Raw genomic sequence first — 26340 nt, forward strand, 5'->3', positions numbered from 1 at the left:
AGAATTTTTTACCTGTCCATAATTGTCTATTCCAGATATTAATCTATTGAGATTTAACAAATCAAATGAGGATCTTAGAGCCTGACCAAGAGTAGTCAGTCCAGAAGCCTGAAGATTTTTTAGTTCACTCATGAATGTTGCGTGATTTTCCTTCCAACCAGCCTGAAAACCAAACATTTACAAAAAATTCCCAATTACACAATGAACAATATATAAAATGCAAACAACCACTAAATAACAAGTATCAAACCTCTAACAAATCAATAATTCCTTGTGTGCATGTGTGTGCTTAGTTGCTCAGTTGTCTGACTCTTTGCAACCCCATGGACTGTAGGCTCCCAGGCTCCTAAGTCCATAGAATTCTCCAGGCAAAAATACTGGAGTGGGTTGCCATTTCCTTCTCCAGGGGATCTTCCCAACCCAGGGACCAAACCCACATCTCCTGCACTGCAGGCAGATTCTTTACCCACTGAGCCATTGGGGAAGCCCAATAGTTCATTAAGTATATTATATATTCTATATATTGACTGATCAAGTGGAACTAAAGAAAGCAACCAGTTTGAGAAAGATCTGCCACCCTCGATGATCAAGACCAAAGATGCAAACAGTGAATTCAGTCCATTGTGGCTGGTGGGCTTTGGCTCAAGAAGTCTGCTAGTTTTCTATTCAGGCTCAATCAAACCTGCCAAAACACCACAGTATTTACTTTAGTTTGACACTGAGGATGAACAAGGAATAAGGGGGAGAGGAAGGAGTTATTTTTTTAAATGCATCATCCTTGATACAGACAATCAACTATTATGAGCATCTGACCTACCTGAGCTTTTCTAACCAAGATAATTTTTCCCAAACAATACTTTCACTTTAAACAAAAGTATAAGGAGAATTATAGGAATAAAGTCACAAGTATCTGGAGACAACCTGTCTGGCATCTTTAAGCATTCAGAAAGCCCCAAGTCTAGAGTAAGGGAGAAAGAAAAGAAACAAAAACATTTGGCAAAGAAGCAGCATAGCCTAGGTACCCTTAGCTGGTATGAACAGTAGCAAAGAACCAAAAACTCAAGGTCAACAGCCAATATGCTGTGGTTGAATGGTTTGTAGAATAGAAGGAAAGGACCACATTGACTGGTCAGCAATGCGGCTATAAAAACAAAGCAGCATGAAATGCCAAGAAGAGAAGCAAAAAGAAGATGGCAGCTAACAGGTCACAAAGGAGTAGACCAGCAAGGTAGAGGGCAGGCAGCACAGCCTGGCAACCTGGTGGGACAAACGGCAACTGCCCTAAGGGCAGTCGTGTAATATGCTGAAAGCTGAATCATGCCCACCACATCAGTACAGCTGGAGGTGGAAAGCCAGAGCAAATAATGCAAAGCTAAATGAAATGACTGAAGTTTCATATTTAGCTAAAGACCATTATCCATATAACTAGAGCAAACATTATCTTTTAGTTTTATAGCCTTCTAAACCAATCTGGGTCAGAATGACTGAGAGGCAGAAGAGATTGCCTGTACCCTACTATGAAGAATCTGCATAACCTTGAGCAAATTTGTTGGCTTTTAGGACCTACATTTCATTATCTGAAAATGAAGAGATTTAGGTAAACAGGGATACTGTGTGAGGCTGTATATGTTACAACCCTGTAGAGCCATTCACACGAGAATGGTGCCCCCTAGGTTTGAACAGCACCCAACCTTCATAACCATTCAAGGTGAAGGGGATCCTGATTTAAGATCTTTTCCAGTCCAACACTCTGGATTCTGTGAAGTTAAGAATGTGCATTGTATGTGTGTGTTTGCTAACATATACTATTAAGTCAAAGCATCTAAAGGTCAAATCCATGTATTCCTTTGGCCCAAGGAATATCTTATCAGTTTACTTAAAAGCAAGGATTATTATTTCAACTGTCCTCATCAAATACTTAGAAATATCAGATGATTATAAATCACACTGAATTAAAAACTAATTCTTTGAAGTAGAAGAGAAGGTCTACAGCTGGGGGTCTGGGAGAGATATAGTATCAATTCTTTCCTTTATTTATCCAACCAATTTTTATGAACCAACTATGCTATGCTGGGCAGAATGCTACATGCTGGAGATGTTGAGAGGAATTAGCCCTTGATGAGTTCAAGCAGCAAAGGAATAAGAAATGCAGTTATGGGGACGGAAAGAACAAATAACCAGGGAGTTAGGGAAGCCTGTCGCAGAAGATTGGGCATTTGAAGAAGTCTAATGGCAGGAGACTTGGAAAGGAAATGGCAACCCACTCCAGTAGTCTTGCCTGGAGAATCCCATGGACAAAGGAGCCTGGTGGGCTACAGTCCATGGAGTCCCAAAGAGTTGGACACCAATGAGCGACTAACACACACACACACACACACAATGGCAGGAGAAGATGATCACGGGATCCCTACGCTGATGTGAGGAGTGGAGGGGGCAGTCCAAAGGAAGAGAATAGAGAGTTTATAAAAGGCTAGGGCTTCCTGAGGAGCCACAAGTAATTTGATTATCATCGCTCTGGGTACACGGTGGGAGGCAAAGCTGATAAGCTGGGCTCTGACTGTAATGTGCTTTGTACACTGTGCTCAGTACTTTGGATTTTATCTGTCGGCCCTAGGAATGACTTGAAGTTTTTAATTAGGGGAGTGGCATGATCATATCTGTATTTTAGCAAGATCATTCTCTTGGGAGTTGGAGAATAAATTGTGGGGTGGAGGGGAAGCTGAAGCTTGAGGTAGGGAAACTGGTTTGGGGAATGTTGCAATAACTTACAAGAAATGTGATGAAAGCCTGAGCGAGGGCAGTGGAGATGGAGAGGAGGCTGCAGATTAAAGAAGTATTTCAGAGGTGGGTGGAGTCAGAAGGATTTAGTAGCTAATTAGGGGGATGCGTGAGGGATAAAAAGGGTCATACATTAGGCTGAGTTTTCTGGCTTGGGCAAACCTGTGAATGGTGGTGTCTTTCACCCAGAAGGCACTTTATAGACTTTTTTTCCCCAGAATGACTTCATTTAGCAATCTAACTTCTACACTGCAATCTTAGTTCTTTCTGCAGTGAGTGTTGAACTCCTGAGACCCACCGGATAATTCAAGGCACAACTAAAGAAAAAAATAGTGAACTATTTAATCTGGTAAAGGGCTGGGATAAGGTTTGAGTACCATCTAAGCAAGCACCCTATAACTCATCAGTGTTTCAAATATTGTGTACAAATTGTCACTAATCCACCTGTCAGAATAATTGCTCCTTAAAACTTCCTTTATCATATGAGTTGAAAACGTTTTACAAATTGCTTCTACACCTGAATCACCAGCATTCAATTTTTAGGCCAATTCCAATCCTTTGCAATGAATTAGATAATACATGAGATTTGAATGCTAGGCCTATCTCAGTACTAAAAGTGTATGGGCTACATTTACTACCCAAAACAATAAATTTCCTGGTAGCAGTTTAGTTTCTTCTAGAGAAGAATTAATGCCCCTAAATCCAGTCCTCAAAATGCTGAAGGGGAAAAAAGGCCTAAAGAGGAATTTAAATATCTGTAGAGTCTTATTAATGTGAAAAATTCTTCCCAAAAGATAATTATTTAGAGCCAGTGGGAGAGAGTAGATGTTTATATTCTTCAGTCACTGCTTGTAGTTGATTTTTTCATAAATGAATTCAGGACAGCTCGTTGTTCTTAATAAAGTCTTTTATTTCAAATTACTCCAAAGATATCCTACTTTTATGTCAGTAAAATTTTTCTCTTTTAAAACTCCTTATTTTATATTGGAGTAGCTGAAACTCCAGTACTTTGGCCACCTCATGTGAAGAGTTAACTCATTGGAAAAGACTCTGATGCCGGGAGGGATTGGGGGCAAGAGGAGAAGGGGACGACAGAGGATGAGATGGCTAGATGGCATCACTGACTCGATGGATGTGAGTCTGAGTGAACTCCGGGAGTTGGTGATAGACAGGGAGGCCTGGCGTGCTGCGATTCATGGGGTCACAAAGAGTCGGACACGACTGAGCGACTGATCTGATCTGATAGCTGATTACCAATGTTGTGATAGTTTCAGGTGGACAGCAAAGAGACTCAGGCATACATATACATGTATCTATACATGTATCCAATCTCCCACAGTAAAGCCTTTACTTCTGACAGTAATTTTCATAGATTTTTATGGAGCATTACAGCTTACAAAGCGCTTTCACACTTCACATTTGCCTAAGACAATCCTATAAAATAAGCATGGTATTACCATCCCTATTTTGTTTTCATAAGCCAGGAGGAAGTAAGATGTGGGTATGTCTTGTTTGGAGAATGGGGACAGTCAGAGAGGAAGTCTGGAGTTGCACTATTCAGCCACATGGGGCCACTGAGAACTTGAAACATGGCCAGTCTGACTCGAGATTACTTTTTAATGTGGCTACTAGAAAATCTGAACTGTTGTGGATGGCTGGCATTATATACCTATTAGGTAGAGATGATCTAGAGGGAGCTGAAGGTCAGGCAGGAGAACTTGGCCTTGCATTGGCAGAAAATAGACTCATTACAGATTTCAGGGCAGGGGGAGACAGGATCAAACAGCATCTCAGGAAGGTCAGTCTGGCAGTGAATTATAGGATAGACTGGAGAAGAAGAAGCTGTAGCTAGGAAAAAGAAGCTAGGAGGTTTGAATAGGCATCCAGGTCTGAGGGAATCAGGGTCTGAATTAGGATAGAAATTAAGAGGAAGGGGTTAATTGAGAAACATTTGAACCACCAAAATAGGACTTGGTGACAGACAGACAATAGGCCTAAAGGAGACAGAGTAAAAGATGATTACAAAACTTCTAACCTGAGAGCACTGAAGAATAGATGTTCAGGACAAAGGAGTAAGCTGGGGTGGGGGGAATTCTAAACTAAGACTTTGCTGTCTTCACAGATCAAGTTTTTAAAGTCTCCCAGAAGTAAAATGAGGATAATGATATGATAACAAATAATAATCACAGGCAATATTTATCAGTGCCTATGTGTCAGGAACTCGCTTATGCTAAACAGAATATTTTATATGTATCCTTCTCATTTGAGCCTCATAACCACCCTACAAAGTGGGTACTATTATTATTTCCCATTTAATAGATGAGCACACTGAGGCTCAGAGAGGATAAGCATCTTGTCTCGGTCAAAACAACTAGTAAATGACACAGCCAGGATTTGAACCCAGGTAGCCTAACTGTGGGCTTCCTTGGTGGCTCAGATGGTAAAGAATCCACTTGCAATGTGGGAGACCTGGGTTCGATCCCTGGGTTGGGGAGATCCCTGGAGAAGGGAATGGCAACCACTCCAGTATTCTTGCCTGGAGAATTCCATGGACTAAGGAGCCTGGTGGGCTACAGTCCATGGGGTCACAAAGAGTTGGACACAACTGAGTGACTAAGCACAGCACACAGCACAGCCTAACTGGAGAACCCACCAATGTAAACCATTATACTAGAGATTCTTCTACATATTCCACATATTCAACGCATAGACATGTCTTGTTATACTAGCTTAAAGGTTCCTAAGTTTAATAGAATTTCCAAATTTCATTTAATTTAAGCCTACTTTCCCTGATGTCAGAACGCAGAACAGTTGGGTGTGGGGAGCAGTGAATTGGCATTTGGAAGACCCTGGTCCAATCCTGGCCATAATTAACTAGCAAAACAAGTGGTCCAGAGTAAACCGTTTACCCCTTACTGAGGCTGTTTCCTCATTTAAGCAATGAAAATATTGAAAACCAATTCTAAGGTCCTTTTCAGCCTTTATATTCTATTATTCCATACCTTGTATTTGTCCTTTATATAAATTTGACTTACAGGGACTTCCCTGATGGTCCAGTGGTTAAGACTCTGTGCTCCCAATGCAGGGGGCATGGGTTCAATCCCTGGTCAGGAAGTTAAGATCCCATACACTGCAGAGCACAGCCAAAAATAAATAAATAAATAAATAAAATAGCCCCCAGTCACTCTCTACTGGTGACCTTGTTAAAAAAAAAATCTGGCTTACAGAAAGAAAAATGCCTCATATGTTAATAAAAATGCTAATTCAGGCCTGGTTTACATGTGTATAGCCAACTAAAGACATCTTTGAATATCAGCAGAATTAGCATGGGCCTTTTAGTCTATCAGTGCCTTGGGTTCTCCCCACAGCTCTACAGACTAGCCCACTAGTTGTTTATTCCCCACTAATATCAGCACAGAAAGGAAAGAGTTTGTATTTCTTTCCTCAGAAAGGTAAAGCCTAAAAGAAATATTTTCTCTTACCCTCCGCACCCCTATTTCCATCTTCTTATCTGGTCTGTCCGCTGACGATAAACACAAGGTGCTTAAAGGGCAGGTTCTGCCCCTACAACAGACCTTAGTGGAGGTCTGTCAACACACTCGAACTATGTGGAAGCTTTTCATGAACACACATCTAGGCTCCACCCTCCAGTATAGCTTTTATCAGGAATAAGGCTGTTATTTAGAACACTGGCTGGTTCCTGTGTCTGCCTTATTTCTCCATTGGTTTCAATGGAGGAAGGAAAGGTAGGGACGTTATTTAATGGCTCCTCCAAACCTCAGTATCCTAACACTTGTCCTTTCTGACCTCCATCCCATTTCAGCAGGACCATTTCTCTGATTCACTGATGCTTGTTTTATTTTTATTTTTTAAAATAAAGACCCCTTTTCCTCCAAGGAAATTTTGCCAGGAAGCATAAACAAGAAAAAGAGAGAAAAAACAGATGAACTGTCCTTGAAGGGGACGTGGGAGTGGTGTTAGAGCTTGTTCTGTAAACCCTTGTTCTATCTCTAAAGGTCACCTGTAATCCTTTTCCAAATTATAAATGATCATGTTAGATTTAGTATATAGTGAAGATTTCATGAATGTGTTAGTGGTTTCTCCAGCCAAGGTAACTGAAAAACACTTTTTTAGGGCAGCTGTATCTAACTTTCCACAGGAGAAACGTCCCCTAAAAGACCTTACAAATGGAATATTTATAAATTTAAAAAGTTAAATAGCTAAAATTCTCTAGGGTGACAGCTTCTGAAAGGGAATGAATGGCAGTGAATCTTTTCAAACAGCAAAAATAATCCTTCTATATTACAGATTGTCACAAGCCAGGCTCTCTCTCACTGAAGGAGCATCACATGCTCTGTCCCTCTGACTGGGTGCTGAGCCACTGTGCAAACCCATTTTGGGCACATGTACCCAAAAGCCTATTTGGACCCTGCCCTGAAGAGCAGTTCAATTCAGTCCAAGGCTTCCTAGCTGATTAGCAAGTGCATCACAATGAATAAAAAGCCTCACTGGATTCCAGAGAGAAAATACATGTTTCCCTCTCTTTGACAAGACTTTTTAACTTTAATGAAAGGAAATGAAATCAGCCTGGTTATATGTGCCCTTCATAAACCCATACAGAGGACTATCCTGAACTTTGAGCTCTTCTTCTAGGTGGTACAAACAAGATGATGAACAGATTTGAGTATTTTCCCAGATGCTGCAAGTTAAGGCCAAAGAGTCTAAATTTAGCAGGGCCATCATTTCTCTCCTTTAAAGATAAACTATTTTCCTTTTTCCATCTGCTCTCCACAGTTTGGGAGAAACTTGTTCTGCAACATCCCAGACAATTTGAATAAATCAACTTCAACAGCATCTTTTCAACCAACTTAACCTTCTTCTCCAATTTACCATTCTATCATCTTTGTCATCACAAACTGTTCTTGTGTTGGTAAACTGATCAGTGGGACAGGATGACATGAAAAATAAAAAGCCCTGCTTTTCTAATCAACTCTGTCTCCTGAGAAGACAAATGACTTTTCCCTTGGTCTTTGCCCTTAGCCTTATATGGAATATTTGTGCAAGTTAAAAGTCTTCAACTTTGAGAATTATCTTCTAGCAACTAAAATGGACTCCAATTCTGATACATATAAGACGAGGTTTACTTACCCTCTTAGGTAAACAGAACATGTAAGCTGAAATCACTTTAATATGCTCAAATGTCGTTTAAAATCGTGTTTACAGCTAGCACACCTATAAAGAAGGTTGTTAAACTTGTGAAATATACATTAGGAAGACACTGTATCATTTTAGGATTATCTTCCTTCTTGTATCAACTTTGAAAAACTCTCTATTTTGCATTCTATTTTCAGACCCTATCTGATACAATTTTTCCCCTTAATACTCTAGTAATTTGGTCTGATTTCACTGTTTTGTGTGAGTGTGGTTTTCTCACTTGACTCAAGGTACTGATACACTTCTAGGTTCAAAGGAGGCATTCTATTATTCTGTGTTTTATGTGTACCAATACAGCTTTCTGTTGTAAAATTACTTGTTTTAAGAACATCCAGTTTTCTTGGATCCCTTTTTGTCAAAGTTACTTCCCTAGGGGCACTCCTTAGTGTCTTGAACTTGGTAAAATGCCTGAAGTCCATTTTATTTGATTACATCAGTTCTCTCCCAGAGAACTCTGAATACTATCATTCTGTGCTTCGGTCCATGAATTTTCATCCACAAGCTTCAGGAAATACTACCAGCCAAGACCATGTAAAAGAAATCTGGCTTACTTGAGTCTTCTACTTTTTAAAGAAGTTCTTAGAAACTGATTTCCTAGTATATTGCAGAAATTTATTTGACAGACTGTGGCCTGCTGGATTTTTTTTTTTTTCAGCAGATGGTTAAAGACTCTCATAACCACAAATTTTTAAGTAAACCGGGCAAAGACATGATTCCATCCTTACAAAGTTTACCATTTTTGTGTCACTGGTCTCTTTAAGATACCTAGTTTGAGGGTTTTTTTGGTGGATTAACAATCATAGGGATTAGCCTAAAATATTTGCAAAATTCATTTATGACTTTTCAATTCTTACCCTGGAGAATTAAAATAAAACTATAAAGTAGCACACCTCTCAGAGAAAGCATAAGATCAAAAGAAACTTGATCTCCACCAGAGGATGCTAACGTGTAGAAAGCAAATTTTTTCCTCTGTCCAAGAAGCAATTGAACTGCTACTGAAAGAAAAATGCCATAGAGTTGCAAAGAATTTACCAAATGTGGTCAGATATAAATGTTAAGTTTCCTCTTTCACTCCCTATCCATTTCAACTGTACCTATTGACCAATAGCCATTATTAAAAAAAGAAAAAACCCAACCAAACCAAAAAAAAATGCATAGTGCAAGGCTCATGTTCAACTGTTTAGATTTGGGGTTCTGATAGGAGACATTTTTATGAACACACACACAAGATAAAAATCAACAAAAGTGGCCTTGGAAAAAAAAATACGCAGGGACAGGAATGAGATTAAGCCACCCAAACATTACAGCAAGTGTTTAACAAAGGAGAGAGCACAATGGCCATTCCTTACTTTCTAAAGATCTTATGGCATCTCTTTCCTCCAGACTAATTCTTTGTTTAAAATTCTTTCAAAAAATTTTATAAGCTGTTTTTCACATTATAAAAGTAACACACATTCATCATTAAAAATCCCAACAGAAGTACAAAGTTAGTCTATCTCTTCACCAAACTGTCAATTCCACTCTTTAGAGGTAACCATGGCTAGGAATCTGTCTTGAACTTTAAATTGTTTGGCAGCAAACAGAAATGACTCCAATAAAATGAAGTGACATTTACCAATAAGTTGGAGTGACTGATCTAACCAGTAGATATGTGATACAGCACATTAACCACTTACAGAAACTGTTTTCTAAAATTTGAAGCAAGTTTGAAATCACCCCAACTTCCCAGCCTGAATTATTCCACTTCTTGCCTTTCAGTTATACAATTCTCTCCTGGACTTTTTTCAGAAGGAATAGTGGAAATAATCTAGTCTAATCCCTTCATTTTACAGATAAGAAAACTGACACCTTAAAAGGTTAACTGACTTGTCTGGGGTCATGTATCTAATCAGTAGCAGACTGTGCCTAAAGAATCCTGGTCTCTACCTCCCAGTCCAAAGAGACATGACTTGCCAGACTTACTTGACTGTGGATGGTGAGATCTAACAGACAGGCTATCCTGTGACCACTTTTTCAAATCTAATTTTTATGAAAGTACCTAGAAAGACTTGAAATAAACTGCTAACATACAGCTTCACTAATGAAATGGGATTTACAAAGTCTAAACACATGTCAGCTTTTAAGAAAAATGGAGCACTGGGGCTCCAAACATGATGCATGTTCTTCTACAAGACATACAACAGGAAGGACCCCCAACTTTCCAATGTCGCGGCTGTATTAAAAGGCTAGATATTCTCCCTAGAATTCCATTATTCAATATCTAGTTGTGTGGGGCTTCTGATTAAACAGCAGGGCTTCCTGGCAACTGGAGGCCAATTTAAATCTAAACATCTTGGTCTGGTTCAGGCTACTCAACCACTAAAGGTCAGAATTCAGCTCTCTCCCCCTTCCTACTGCAAATTCTCATCATTACAACAGCATTTAAAGCATCTTCTGTCACATCCTCCTTCTCCTCAAGTCACAACCTTAACTGGCATGCTTTCAGTGCATTTTCTCTCCTCCCCTGGGCCTCTGGCTCCTCTGGCTCTCTATCTCTTCCCCCTCTGGTTAACTGATGGTCTAAGAGTTGGCATCAAGAATAAGGACACAAACTCAGGTGGTAGAAAGAGAGGTCTGGCTGAAGGGCAGGGCTCCTGTGGGGAAATGAGGGGAAATACGTTTATACAGATACATGGAGCAGGCCCTAGAGAGCTCAGAATGGCAGACTGAGCAATTTTGGCTTGATTCCATAGGCACTGGGGAGTCTCTGAAGGGTTGTGAGCAGGGGAGTGATAGGATGAAATCAGCTTTTTTAGAAAGTTAGCACTTGTTGTGGGTAGAGTAGGAATTTGGGAGGCACTTGGGAGACTCCACTACCGGGAAAGATTGAAGGCAGGAGGAGAAGGGGACAACAGAGGATGAGATGGTTGGATGGCATCACTGACTCGATGGACACGAGTTTGAGCAAGCTCTGGGAGTTGGTGATGGACAGGGAAGCCTGGCGTGCTACAGTCCATGGGGTCACAAAGAGTCGGACATGACTGAACGTCTGAACTGAACTCACTGGGAGATTCCAGAAGAAGGTTGTTACAGGCCAAAGCATAGAAGTCAGGACCTGGACTGAAGTGATGGCACCAGAAATTGAGTTGAAGGAACATATATAAGGGGGCTTTCCAGGTGGTGCTAGTGGTAAAGAACCTACACGCCAATGCAGGAGACATAAGAGATGCAGATTCAATCTCTGGGTCAGGAAGATCCCTTGGAGAAGGAAATGGCAACCCGCTCCAGTATTCTTGCCTAGAGAATCCCATGGCTAGAAGAGCTGGGTGGGCCACAGTCCGTGGGGTTGCAAAGAGTTGGACACTACTGAAGCAACTTAGCACTCATGGTACTGGATTTGGATGTTATTGAAAAGAAGTATCAAAACATGGAAGTCAGGACCTGGACTGAAGTGATGGCACCAGAAGTTGAGTTGAAGGAACATATATAAGGGATATTTCAAAGGCATGGGCCTTAGAAAATGGAAGGATAGGATCAAAGGTGAATAATCCCCAGCTTGCAATCCTGGGTGACTAAAAGATGGGGAACATAGAAGACAGGATAGTTTTAGAGCCATAAGGAGATCTGTTTGACATGCTGTGAGCTGATGGAAAGATAGGCAGAGACTTCCCTAGTGGTCCAGTGGTGAAGACTCTGCACTGCCAATGCAGGAGGTACACGTTCAGTCCCTGGTCGGGGAACTAAGATTCCACATGGCTGCAGCATGGCTAAAAGATAAACAAATTAAAATTAAAAGATAGTCAAGTGGAGATGTCCCATCATGAGCTTGAGATGCCCGGGTGAGAAGCTGAAGATGGAGAGTAAAAGGAATATTTGAAACCATGAATGATGTAGAATGCATTCACCAAGGGAAAGAATTTTGCAGATAGGGACACACTTATCAGAAAGAGGGGTGGAAAAACAGAATGGAGGAGGTGATAAGTTTCTGGAAGAAAGGAGCTTTTACAGTTTCAAATATAGGCAAGGACAAAAAGAATAAACATTAGTAAATTAGCCCAAGTAGCTATATAGTGGGCTTCCCAGGCAGCTCAGTGGTAAAGAATCACCCTACCAATGCAGGGGACACAGGAGACATGGGTTTGATCCCTGGGTCAGCAAGATCCCCTGAAGAAGGAAATGGCAACCTATTCCAGTATTCTTGCCTGGGAAATCCCATGGACAGAGGAGCCTAGTGGCCCACAGTCCACTGGGCCACAAAGAATCAGACACAACTGGGGAACTGAGCACACACACAATAAGTCTGAAGACCTTAATAAACTATATTTTACTTCCCTCAGTAGTACTACTCCTTAATTGCACAAATAAATGTTTTGAGTCTTCTGTTCAATAACACCCAAGTCCAGAGTACTCTTAGTACTAAGTTTACTGAACTGTGTCTTACAGAGCAGGATGTACCTAACAAAAGAGCAACTGCAATTTATCAGACATATGGTTGAAGATACAAAACTCTACTTTTTCTATGAACATCTGGCACATCAGCACAAATGTCTTGGTATAACTTTTCTCCTGTTAAGACCCCAGTGGCTTAGTTGGGTAGCACCTCCAATCTTCTGAAATTCACCTCTTACCAACCTAACTAAGCAGCGGGGGGATAAAGCTATCTGGCTATGGCAGAGGAGTGGCTTGAAGAGAATGGGAGATCTGGCTGAAATGAGGAGTGAACCAGGAGATGAGGCACTGACTGATAGATAAAACTCTGTGAAGGCAGTAGGGTGCATTCAGGCTTTTTACAAAACCACTTCTGCCTCTCCGGCAGGTTGTGGATTAAAGGCAACTAAATGGCTACTGTGTAGTACATCGGCTATCTTTTGTTCTCCTACAAGAAAAACATTTATCAGGAGACTGACAGAGTGAAGATGACATATCAGTTTCTGGAGACCACTAAATAGCCAAAGACCACCCTGTTGTTTTTTCAAGCCTATCATTCTTCCTACAGGACCTACTCAGCCTAGGCCCCAGTCCTCAACCTCTACTCCCAACTATCTCAAGCTCCATCAACTGAGAGTCCCAACAACTCCATATCTTTCCCTCAGTGGGGGCATAATCAAAGACCAAAGTGTTTCACAGAAAAATGTACCATGATATTCGCCTACATAGAGTCAGAGAAATAGTCAAAATGGTAACACTAGCAGTAATAATTTTCATTCATCGAGTACTTGCTCTAATATAAGGCTGGCCAAAAAGTTTGTTCGGGTTTCCACAAGATGTTACAGAAAAACCTGAACTATTTTTTTTGGCCAACCTCATACATTGTTATCAAAAACAGCTATAAACAATAGCATGATAATTTTGTCTAAAATACATGATTCTAGGACATATCCCACAATTAGAAAATATCACTGAGAAGTTATTAAAAGGAATATTCTACCATAATTGATAAAAAGTGAAGTGGCCCACTACTTAAGACTCTGGAATACACAGAGACCTAAGTTACTATTCAACCACGTTACTTAACCTCTCTGGGCCCCAGTTTCCTTATCTGCTAAGTGGGGATAACAGTAGTACCTATGATTTAGGTTAGTTGGGAAGATAAATGAAATAAGCACTGTACATTTATTGGCACATTGCCCTGTACATCAGCATTACTCAATAAATGTCAACAGCTATTATTAGAAAGATATTATATTATTGTTCATTATTACAAGGAAGTAGATATAAGTCAAGTCATATCTATGAAAGTCAGATAGCATCTTTGACTATAAGGTTTCAGGAGGATTTATAACTAGGGCTATAAATTGGCTCCACATCATATACATGTTGTGTGTTAGTCGCTCAGTCATGTTTGACTCTTTGCAACTCCATGGACTGTAGCCCACCAGGCTCCTCTGTTCATGGAATTCTCCAGGCAAGAATACTGGAGTGGGTTGCCATGCCTTTCTCCAATATACATGTTATTCATCAGCATATCTGTACTCTCACTCAGGCTCAGAATTAGATATTGGTATTTATTCCTTAAATGGGGCCCATTACAGTAACAAAAAATAACATTGTCACTTCTGTAACCCCCTTTAGGAATACTGAGCTTAGAGAAAGTAATAATTATGGGAACCCTCCATTGGCTTCACTTGACAACCCCCCTCCTTTTAATGCTACTGATGACTTCCCATGATACAAGACAAGAGCTTTGCTAGGGAACCTCAAGAAAGCCTTCAACAAGAGCATTGATACAAACCCTTCTTTGTTTCTTAGGTTTTACACTATGCCAACCTAAAGAATTTATCTTTTATCCTCTTTTTCTTGATGAATACTGTTCTTGGGAATTCTTGGGCCAAGTAGCTATGTAAATCTAGTAAGGGATATGTTACATATTTCTAATAACACTACAATCATGGAACATTTCGTGCCACTGGTGAGCACATATTACAAACAGAATTCTAAATTACTATAGTCATATTAGGAGTTCACATATATATTCTTTTGTACTTAGCCCAGGAAAAAAACTTCCAACCCAACCAGTTGGATCACCAACTACATCCAAAAGTCGAAGCAACCAAACTGGCTTTCAATACAAACAAGAATGGGATGCTTTCATACTTTTGCCCCAGGGCCAAGGGTTATCAACCCATCAACGCTGAACTGTATGATAACCTTTCATGCACAAATGACTCCATTATGGAAGTGCTCATTTAAAACAGAACTTTGAGAGAGAGGATCTTCGTTCAGAAACAATTTCTAGGACATGAATGTCATAAATATATGAAGAAAAAATAAAGACCAACAGTGCTGTCTAATAAAAATATAGGGTAAGCCACATATGTAGCCACATTTAAAAAATACAAGCAAGTGAGATAAATATTTAATTTAACAAAGTACATCAAAAATATTGTTTAAATTTGTGGTCAATATAAAAATTCTTAATGATATATTTTATACAATTTTGGTGCTAAATCTTCAAAATCTCACATTTAGTTTACACTTACAGAACATCTTGATTCCAACTAGCCACCTATTCAAGTGCTGAATAACCACATGTGGCTAGCGGATGCTGTCCTGAATGGTGCAAATACAACCAATCTCACGTGAATGACTGGTATATCTGAAGAGACATACCGGCCCTCACTGCCACCTCAGCTCTTGACCCTCATTGCTGGAGCTCTAACAGTGTCCCCACCCATCTCTGGGACCACTAGTCCACCTGGAGCTATGAGGAGGAAGAGGGGAAAGGATGTGTTTTTAACAAAGCAACTTGGAATCCCAACTCCATTTCCCAGTAGAAACAATAGCAAACACAATAGTTTAATGGATAAGTGGCATTAAGGGTTAATAGGCTTTCCTGGGGAGGAAGGTCTGGGAACCTAATCACCATTTAGAACACTGTATCCAGGAGATAGTGTGTTCCAAGCTTCCAATAGGCACACAAAGGGACTGCCTGGATCTCTCATCTACACTCTTGGTAAAAGGGTGCTGAAAGACATGTTTACAGAGACTTGCTTATTTAAGTACTTAAATTAAACCAATTGGTTCCCTTCTTCACCCTTGTCCTCTCTTCCCCACATATAGAGCGTCCTTCAATCCTGCCCTTCTCTAGAAAGCACATTTGTTCCTGAAATGTAGAAGACCTGTCATTTTGGAACACTCTGTGAAAGTGAGAACCCTGTATTCGGAGCAGTTGTCTTCCTGAAGCAAAGGCAAAATGTAAAGGACATATGTGCCCTTTCCATATGGTGCCCTGTCCTTCCGCAGTCCCTCCTACCCCCATCCCAACCTCAAAGTCAAAAGCTCTCAAGTGACTAGCATTCATGCAAAATGGGCAACTTCAACTACATATTTTAAATCTCTCCCACCTTTCATCCTCCCCTCTCCCCAGCCCATCTCAACACAGGCTTCTGCCTTATCATCAAACAAGCACACAATCCTTATCTTGCTGCTGCTGCTGCTAAGTTGCTTCAGTCGTGTCCGACTCTGTGCGACCCCATAGACGGCAGCCCACCAGGATCCCCTGTCCCTGGGATTCTCCAGGCAAGAGTACTGGAGTGGGTTGCCATTTCCTTCTCCAAATCCTTACCCTATTTGTCTTCAAATCCACCTCATAGCTCTTTCTTTCAGGAGAAATGTACAAACTCTAGCTTGTAGGTTTCAAAGCACTTTTGCATCCAATCTCAGCTAGTTGCAATCTTGACTGGATAAACTGAATTAACACTGTGTCTTGTCAATCTTCCCTCCCTTCCTTCCATTGGAATGAATGGACTCCAATCTGTTGGTTAAGAATCCACTGTTGTTGACATCCCCCATACCTTACTCCACATTTTCCAGTCACCTTCTTTCAGTGACTATTCTCAAGATCCTGAGGATTAAGACTATATCTTTTACTATTCCAATCTTCCCTTGGGCCAAGTTTTTCTTGGAGTCACCTTAGGCTCCAAGTACAGTATAGTATAGTCCACAGAGGGTGTTCATTGAACATATGGTTTATAAAAGCCTAGATTGCTGTAGTAGCAGTCCAGTGTCAGACTTCTCTTCCAGAAACACTATTTTGGTCATATCACCAAAATAGTGGTGAAAGTTAGACCAATGGCTACCTTCAGGGGAGGAAGTGATTGTAAGAAGCAAGCGGCATCTTCTGGACAGACGGTTACAGACGGTTAAGGGATCATAGTGGAAGTTGTTACACTGTTTGCAGTAGGAGTGGGCAGAGGGGCAGGATGACTTTTGAGAGTGTAGAATGAATAATTGAGGCACATCAGGCTAACCAAGCAGAGGGAACCACATAAGCAATGATACAGAAGCAAAAGGCATATTGAGTCTGAAGAAGATGGTCAAGTTCTTATTGTGGTTGAAGCCTGAGGTCCAAGAAAAAAGCGTGAGGAGACACTGTGGGCAAAGACAAACTAAGGAGCAGGGATTTTATTCTGAAATATAATGGGGAGTCAGTGAAGAATTTTTAGTGTGGGAATGAGTTTTTATTTTACTTTAAGAATGAGCAAGCTAGTGGCAATGAGGTCACAAGAATCAGAGGTGAGCAAGACCAGAAGTAGGGAGACCAAGTGAGTGGCTGCTGCCACAATGGTCCAGGTGAAGATTGTTGAAAGTTGAAACAAGAGAGGAGCAAATAAGAACGAATGGCTAGGGACTTCCCTGGTAGTCCAGTGGTTAAGAATCCACCTACTAATGCAGGAACACAAGTTTGATCTTATTCTCAGTAGTTGTGGTGTGGACTTAGTTGCTCTGAGCCTGTTTGCCTAGAGCCTGTGAGCTGCAACAAGAGAAGCCACTGCAATGAGAAACCGATGCACCATGACTAGAGAGTAGCCCTGCTCACCACAACCAGAGGAAGCCTGCACACAGCAACGAAGATCCAGCAGTCAAAATAAATAAATAAAATTAAATGAATGAAACAGAAACTTGTAAAAAAGAATAAATGGACAAAAGAGAGGCTTAGAATACAGAACAGACAGGACTCCCTAATTTTCTCAGCATTCCACAGTCATCCTCCAGCTTGAACCTAATCTGAAAATAGCAGTGCTAATTCCCTTGACCACAGAGCTAGTCTTCTACCAAAACTTCCCCACTTTTCTCTCTCTTCTTTAAAACAAGGAATATTTTATTCGCTGCAAAACTAAACAACAAACAAAAGTGCACATAAATACGGTGGTATACACATGACTGGTGGAGGGTTCTCTGTATAAGCTTTTACTCAAGTTCTAATGGCGGAAAGCAAAGAAGAACTAAAGAACCTCTTGATGAAAGTGAAGAGGAACTCAAAAGCCTCTTGATGAAAGTGAAAGAGGAGAGTGAAAAAGTTGGCTTAAAGCTCAATATTCAGAAAACGAAGATCATGGCACCTGGTCCCATCACTTCATGGCAAATAGATGGGGAAACAGTGGAAACAGTGGCTGACTTTATTTTTGGGGGCTCCAAAATCACTGCAGATGGTGATTGCAGCCATGAAATTAAAAGATGCTTGTTCCTTGAAAGAAAAGTTATGACTAACCTAGACAGCATGTTAAAAAGCAGAGACATTACTTTGCCAACAAAGGTCCATCTAGTCAAGGCTATGGTTTTTCCAGTAGTCATATATGGATGTGAGTTGGACTATAAAAAAACCTGAGCACCAAAGAATTGATGCTTTTGAACTGTGGTGTTGGAGAAGACTCTTGAGAGTCCCCTGGACCACAAGGAGATCCACCCAGTCCACCCTAAAGGAAATAAGTCCTGAATATTCACTGGAAGGACTGATGCTGAAGCTCCAATACTTTGGCCACCTGATGCAAAGAACTGACTCATTGGAAAAGACCCTGATGCTGGAAAAGATTGAAGGCGGGAGGAGGAGGGGACAACAGAGGATGAGATGGCATCCTCATCCATCCTGATGCCATCATGGATGGCATCACCAACTCAATGGACATGAGTTTGAGTAAACTCTGAGAATTGGTGATGGACAGGGAGGCCTGGTGTACTGCAGTCTATGGGGTCGCAAAGAGTCGGACACGACTGAGCAACTAAACTGACTGACTAAAAGTTCTAATTCCTCCATCCTTTACTCTTATATAAAGAAAAAATGCTATCAGTCAGAGTACTTCATTCCTAAAATTCCTTCGAGTAAAATATATTTAATTTATAGGCTGGATAAAAGTCTGGAGGCATTCACCTTCTAGGTATGTATGTGTAATTGATATATAACACTGTATTCATTTAAGGTTTTCAACATAATTTGATATTTGTATACAGTGCAAAATGATCACAATAAATCTGGTTAATACTCATTGCCACACAAAGTTACAACATTTTTTCTTTTTTCTTATGAACTTCTAAGATTTACTTTCTTAGCAACTTTCAAATATACAATATTATTAACTATCATCACCATACTGTACATTACATCTCATGACTTTTTCATACCTGGAGGTTTGTACATTTTGACATCCTTCACCAACTTTCCCCACCTTCCACCTCTCACAACCACCAATCTGTTCTCTGTATCTATGAGCTTGTTCTTTTTTTGTTTTGTTTTCAATTCCACATTTAAGTGAGATCATATGGTATTTGTCTCTCTCTGTCTGACTTATTTCACTTGGCATAATGTCCTCAAGGTTCATTCATGTTGTCACAAATAGCAAGATTTCCTTCTGTTTTATGGCTGAATAATATTTCATTGTATGTATATACTACATTTTCTTTATTCACACATCAATGAACACTTAGGTTATTTCCATTTCTTGGTTATTGTAAATAAACTGCAATGAACATGGGGGTGCATATTCTTTTCAAGTTAATGTTTTCATTTTCTTCAGATAAATACCCAGAAGTAGAGTTGCTGGATCATAGGCTACTTCTAGCTTTAATCTTTTGAGGAACCTCCATACAGCTTTCCACAGTGGCTGCACAAATTTACATTCCCACCGACAGCAGAGGAGGGTTCCCTTTTCTCCAAATCCTTTCCAACACTTGTTATTTGTTGTCTTTTTGATAATAGCTACTCTAACAGGCCTGAGGTGGTATCCTATTGTGGTTTTATTTGCATTTCCCTGATGATTAGTGATGGTGAGCATCTTTTCATGAGCCTGCTGTCCATCTGTGTATCTTCTTTGAAAAACTGTCTATTCAGATCTTCTGCCCATTTTTAAAATCAGATTGTTTCGTTTTTTTTTCTGCTATTGAGTTATGTGAGTTCTTGTAAGATTTTAGATAGTAACATCTTATCAGATATATAATTTGCAAAGATTTTCTCCCATTCAGCAGGTTGTCTTTTCATTTTGTTGATGATTTTTTTCCTTTCTTTCAATTTCAAAATAATGCTTCAAATGGCTAGTGAGGAAGGTGAAAAGGAAACATGGTCAGGGAAGAAACAACTAATCATAAAAGTAGACGCACCACCTTTGTAGCATTTTGAGTTTTCGATGCAATTGCCTCTGATTGTTCTCACAGGCTACTTTACTGCTGTTTCACCCAAAAGCACTTTCTTAGCTTCCAACCACAGTGAAAGGCTCCCCTAGAAGTCACTCCTTTTCCAAATTAGGCCCACAAAATATACTCATGGGCATATGACAAAGTTAAGCCTTAGTTTAAAATACCAGTAAATATTTGCAACAAAGATCACTTAAAAAGCATAGGTTCACTTCCTAAATCTGTAAGCCAAAATGCTGCCTTTTGCTGATACATGTTGACAGAGGCACACAGATACCAGTAAGCAAGACTGGCTATAGGATGTGAAAAGCAACACTCAAGGGAAATTTTTACTTTTACAAATGCTCTCTGTTTCGAATTACAGACTTGGGATATTTCTTGGAAACATCTCTCCCTATTTATATTTAAAAAAAATATGTCTGTCTGCGATGTATACATGTGTTCCAGCTATTTCTAGAAAACTGACTCAGTTTTATGTTTAAAAAATAGTATTGCCTTCAATAAAAAGAAATCATTTTAAGAAAGTAGCTTCAAACATCAAACTATGTTGAATACTTATTATCTACTCCAGTCTCATGGCTCACTTTCTTCTTGACGCCCTCAATTTGCTCAGACTTAGTAGTAGTGACAAGCTTACCTCTGCTATTCACTGAATAAAAGGAAATTATGACTCATAGCAAAACAAAACATACAAGACAGCAGAACCTCAGCCAAATCTATTAAGAACTATTATACCAAAAAAAGAGAAAAGAAACCCACCCCACTTCTTAAAACCATGTATTAGTCTTATAAGGATACACTGGAAATTTTAAAATATTAAACAGCTTCAACCTAGCTATGTACACTAGAGATACCATTGTATAAATGTAGTGTTAACACTTGTGACACTATGTATAAAATGTGTCTACAAAGCAACACTTGAAGCAGATGTAGCACAAAATACTTGCATTTCGTATGCCTTTTATACGGTTCCCCAAATCAAACTTTCTTCCACCCATGTCAAGCTGACTGCAAGTAACAGGTATGACTAATTTTAAAAGAGCTATGCAGTAAGAAGCAACGAAGTCCTGGGTGAAATACTATATTCATATGCTTAACAGTACACTTTAGTGAAGAATTCCAGTCACAGTAACTTTTCACAACAAGATTTATTGTCAGAGCTTGTAAGTGGATATACTGGGAATAGTTCCACGCCTGTTAGGGAATAAACCTTCCAACCAAATGCACAACTCATGCCTGTTACACCACCAATACAATTGAATCTTCTACTAGGAAAAAAATCAGTTTTGCAGTGTTTACAGTTGGACATAACCAAGACCTGAGAAATAAGTAAGCAGTTTCTTTGACAAGAGATAAAGCCCTCCAACTGTAGAGAAACCCAAAAATACACTTCACGTTATTCTGCAGAAAAATAAGTTACAAATAAAACTTCATCTAACATTACTTTGCTGAAAGGACCTCAGACTCCTAGGGAAGAGTGAAGTTTTAAGTAGGAACTAAGACGCCTGCTGACAGTCAAATAAAGACCTATTTGATAATTGGTGTGACAGAAAACAGACATTTATGGCTCCCAGCTATCAGCAAGTGAAAGATTAGATTAAATTTTAAGAAAAATTCACCAGATGTTCTAAAATTTCAGACCTTCCAAAATGGCTAGGTCCTAGAAGCAGAAGAACAAATAGTTACCACATGCTGAGGGGAGGGATGGGGTGGGCTGCAAAAGAGTGACTGAAAGGGACTCAGAGAAAGAAAGTGCTACCAAAATATGGTATATCATTAGCAATTCAGTTATAGACAGCAAAATGACAAAAACATCACTAAAATCAGTAATTGTTCCCCAGCACATGTAGGTATCATATAAGATTAAAAAGAAAAAACCTGAATGACTTTGGAAAAGCGTAAGGAAGAGGATAGCTCATGATTAGCAATTGGAAGTGTTAATCAAAGTGTCTTCACATAGCTGTCCACATAAAAAAAAGATCAAAGCCAGCTTAGAAGAATGTTTTTTACTTCAGGATAAAATGTAGTGTACAAGATTGCAAGATAAAAAGCTGACAGATGAAATTTCCACTAAAAACAAAATTCAACTTTTCCCCTCTGCCCACAGAACTACCTGGAGCATCTAAAATACCATGGGTAAGTTACACGGCCACGAAAAATTTTAAGTATGAAGACTATGTGGCTACTGGGAATAATTCATAGAACAAAACAGATGGGAAAGGTAGAATTCAAAAGTAATATAGTACACTGATTACAATGCTAGGTTAAAAAAAAAAAGCTGTGATGATGGTTAAGAGGGGGGCCAGACTTTCTTTTTCCTTTCCAAAGATTCTGTAAATATTGCCATAAAAGCTTTATAGATCAAAAATAATTTTTCATCTATGAGTCTTGGTGTTCAGCAAAATGTTTTTAATTTTATTTTTTAACTTTACAATATTGTTCAGCAAAATGTTAACTAAATTACTCCTTAAAAGAAAAAAACGTCTACTGCTTTGTAATTTATCCTGTTTACTATTTCAAAATAAGGAGGATTTCAAATGGCCACAGTACAACAGTGGGTTCTTATCTGTATTAGTACTCCAAGGGTGTAGACTTTCATACTTAGGATGGACAAACATCTGCTTTTCTATGTGGAAAAAAAATGGTCACACCCTTGTAGGAAACTGACATGTTAAAAAACTTATGGCCTTCTTAAAGATGTCTACTTGCTCCATTTTTCTAAATAGATAAATCAAAAACAGAAAATAAAGCATTAAAACCAGAATGGTTTTCAGGGGAACCTAATAATCAAACTGTTAACCGAAGATACGAGTTACAAAAGTAAAGTCTCTCTTCGGTTTTACTTCTGAAGGAACGCTCTCTTTAGCCAACTATTCAGTTTGGTAGGTTCCATTCTTTTAAACACCTCACTCGGCTAAAACGGATTATAACACATTCAGTGCCTCCTCGGCTCTGTTAAGAGAATTTGAGAAAAAGAGGGCATCTAGCAATAGACGTCAAGGATTATGGTAATATATGTTTAAAATTTCAATATGCAAGCAGGACTCTTAAGCAGGTTGCATTAATAGTCTGAATTGTATTTTATCGGGCCACTGCAGGCAAAGCAGTTCTTTATCTCCGCACCATTAGGATGAGGTCTGGAAGGTGAAATGCTCCCTACTTCTCTCCTGCAGGTCAGAACCCCGTGGATCAAGTCATCGAATTTGGCTATTGTAACTGCGCACAGCGAGTCCTCCCCTTCCTTCCTTTCTCTTCCCTGGACAAATCCCTACGTGACTAACACAAACCTAATTTATGATGTCAGTAGGTAGGCCAGGTCCCCCAAAAGCTCTGTCCCCGCGGGTTCCGACTAGGCATCTCCCCGCCCCACCCCGTCGCGGCTTGGGTGGAATCTACAATGAAACACTAACAGTAGCTAAGGTAACAGACCCGGGGTTAACCGGACCGACACAGGAGAAGCAGTGAACAGGACTGTTTCTGCGGGCCGGGGGGTTGGGAGGCTGGCTCCGCGGACTGATTTTCCATTGGGTGGGGGTGGGTTAGAGACCACAGACGCACAAAAGCAGCAGTCTAATCTTTGAAGGCCGGCGGCCGGCTCTGCCACGCTCTCAGCAGGAAGGGGAGGGGAGCGGGAGGAAGAGAGGGAGGAGAAGCAGCGCAGGGCGGGAGGAGTGGGGAGGAGGGGCCGGGGGCGGAGCCCGGGCGCCAGGAAAACCCGCGCGCGAGTCCGCAGCACCTCGGGGCGGAGAAGCCGGCGCCGTTCGGCCCCTCGGCCTCCGCCGCGCGCGGTGCGACCCGAAGGGGCGGGCCCGTCCGCAGCCTCCCTTCGCGTCTCGGGCCCACCTTCTCCTCTCCTCCCTCCCCTCCCTCCTTTCCATCTCAGCAGCGCCCTCGGTCTCCCTCTCCGGTTCATACAAAAGCAAAATGTCCGCCATCTTCCGAGGCAGCTGTGCCCGTCGCCGCCACCAGCCCGGCTCTCCTGCGGTTTCTCCTCGGGGCCGCCCCTCCCCCGGCCGCCTTACCGACCCCAGGCGCCGCGGCTCCTCGGAAGCTGCGGAGTCACCACTCCCCCCGCCCTCGCCCCCACCCCACCCCGCCCTGCCCGCCCCGCCTGGCGACGCAGGACCGCCTCGGGCGGGGGCAGGGGGTCTCGACTGCCCAGGCCGACTGGCTCCTGCTTCCCGCCCGGCCCACCCCCTGGATGGCCCTTTACCTTGATGCAATACGGGGGTTCGTCGTAGGTGACCAGCATGTACCTGTCTCCGCGGCTGGCCGGATCCCGGGCACGCAGCTACAGGACGAGGGATGACGGAGGGGGCCGCGAAGGGAAGGGGGTGGAGGGGGCGATACCAGCGTTACAGAAGCACCTAAATCCACCACCAACCCCATCCTTCGGGAACTCTCCCCATCTCTCCCCTCCCCTCCCTTTACCTTCAAGAATAACTCCACAGCGCCTTTGGCAATATCCAAATAGGAGGTGCCCAGGTCAGTGCGCTGGTTCATAGAGGCGGACGTGTCTATGAGGAACAGCAGGATGGGCATCTTCCCCCACACCCCTGGCTCCGCTCCCCACTCTCTTGGCCCTCTTGCCCTCACTGCCGCGTACTGCCACCTGAACCCTCAACTCTCGCAGAGCCAGGGTGCAGGGAGCAAGAGGAAGACGGGACGGGACGGATGGAACTGCTCCTGGCCTCCTCTTTTTGCAGCCCCACCTCTTCTCCCAACAAGGGAACTTGAAAATGTGAGCGTGTGTAGCCCTCGGGGCCCTCCCCCTTCCTCTCTTCTGGCACCACTACTGCCGCTGCTGCTGCCGCAGAGACTACTACCCGAGCATCCGTCCACGCTCACTGAAGCGCTCGCCCCAGACTGAGAGCTGTCTCTGTTCACCGACACACAACTTCTGTCCGCTCACCTACCATGGGCACCATGTGACCAGAACCCACGCCATTGGCTGCCAATTATGTGGTATTTGCATATTCATTAGATGACAGGGCAAGGGGAGGGACTTGGGCGGACCTTGGGAGTTGAAGTTTGAACCCAGGCAGGGGGTAAGGGGAAATGTTAAGGACCCTCCTTTAGAGGACTTGGAAGCTGTTAGGATACTTAGGGTGGCTTGAATGGATTTTGCGCTTGCTCTTTAAAGATGATAATTCGAAAAGAAGAGTGAATTTGAGCAACAGTTGTGCAGAAGTACAGAAACAGATGCTTGGACAGGCTGCACAGAAAACTGCTTACTGCAATCGATCAATCCTGCCAGTGGCTAAGACCGAAACATTTCAGAAGCAGCAAACTTCTTTCCTGGCAAGACTTACTTGCATTCCTTCAGATCCCTCCCCACTCTTGGTCAGTATTTGTAAGTCTGTTGCTGGCCTTGCATTCCACGTATCTCTACTTAGAAAGGAAACTAAAGCACAGTTACCTAAACTGGCGTTTTGTGTGCACAAGCTTCTTCAGTTTCGTTGAGCACTTCAAAGTATTGGCCTGCCTGTGATGATTCTACCTACTGTTGTGTCTCTGCAGCCTTTACACACGGAAGGTTTGCCAACCTGGTTTCTGATTCAACTCACATTTATTGAGCACCTATGAAGTGTCAGCCATCCACATTAGTCTCGTTTAGTCTTTGAAATCATTGTGGTAGGTGGCATTATGTTCAATTTTCAGTAAAGGAAAGTGCAGCTCAGGTAAATGAGGAAGCACTGAGGGATGTGCTCAGGTGTGGCTCTAGGGACAGACTCAATGAGTGGCCAGTCACGCTTGGCTGACTGCTTCATGTAACTCAGATTTTAAACATGAAGGTGTGTATTCCCAGCACTATGCTGCGCACAACATGGAGTCCTGAACTAAAGTGTGTTTATGACTTCATTTGCTATGTTCCCTTGTAATAGACATTTAAAAATACATATTCAATAACATTTTCATAAAAATAAGATTTCAGAAGAGGCCACATAAGCAATATATGAATCAGGGACAAAAGTAATACAAATAAAAGGTGAAGTAGGAGCAGTGGTCCAGTAGTCCAGAAGTTCAAGAGCTTTCCTAGATGAGGCACTGAGCGGGAAGGAATTGAACTCCTGCACTTTTGAACATAGTTTCTTCTTTTTTCTTCATGTCTCTACTCTTTTATTCCACTTGTACTCTCTAAATCAGTTGACTTTAATACTTCACCATAGTCCCTCATTCTAGACCTGTTTCTACCCTCATGTCTGAGGTTACCGGACATCTCTCAGGAAGGCATTCCTACAAAGCACTGCTCTCTTGGCCTTCATTCCCTTCACAACGAATGTTAGCATTCTTTGCCCATGTTTCCATTTCATGTGGCTGACTGTGGTGTGGTCCACTCCCATACAGCAGACTCTCTGTTTTGGTGAGAGTTGGTTTAATTTCTGACTTGCCAAAGATTTGTTACGTTTTGCCTTTAAGCAAGCCCTAATCACCACATCTTGACAAAAAGACCTTCCTTAACCT

General features: G+C 41.5%; 1 protein-coding gene across 9 annotated transcripts in view; it reads right to left on the reverse strand.

Annotated features, from left to right (window-relative positions):
• INTS6L (integrator complex subunit 6 like) overlaps positions 1 to 24814 on the reverse strand; it is a 57078-nt gene extending 32264 nt beyond the window's left edge. For 7 of the 9 annotated variants that reach the window (XR_015159591.1, XR_015159590.1, XM_086389163.1 and 4 more), the window contains exons 1-3: positions 24307 to 24814; positions 24089 to 24166; positions 13 to 162 (exon numbers count right to left, since the gene is read on the reverse strand). Coding sequence is in view for 5 of the 9 variants with exons in the window: in XM_086389163.1 (XP_086245289.1) it covers positions 13 to 162; positions 24089 to 24166; positions 24307 to 24417 (339 nt within the window). In the remaining 4 variants the exon portion in view is untranslated. The remainder of the gene's footprint in view (positions 1 to 12; positions 163 to 24088; positions 24167 to 24306) is intronic. The other 2 variants (XM_086389167.1, XM_086389166.1) reach the window with 1 other exon arrangement.
• Between the last annotated feature and the right edge of the window lie 1526 nt (positions 24815 to 26340).

The sequence above is a fragment of the Bos grunniens genome, chromosome X (assembly GCF_055505025.1).
Source record: "Bos grunniens cultivar Pamir isolate PY7600 chromosome X, Bosgru_T2T1.0, whole genome shotgun sequence".
NCBI classification, from domain to species: Eukaryota; Metazoa; Chordata; class Mammalia; order Artiodactyla; family Bovidae; genus Bos; species Bos grunniens.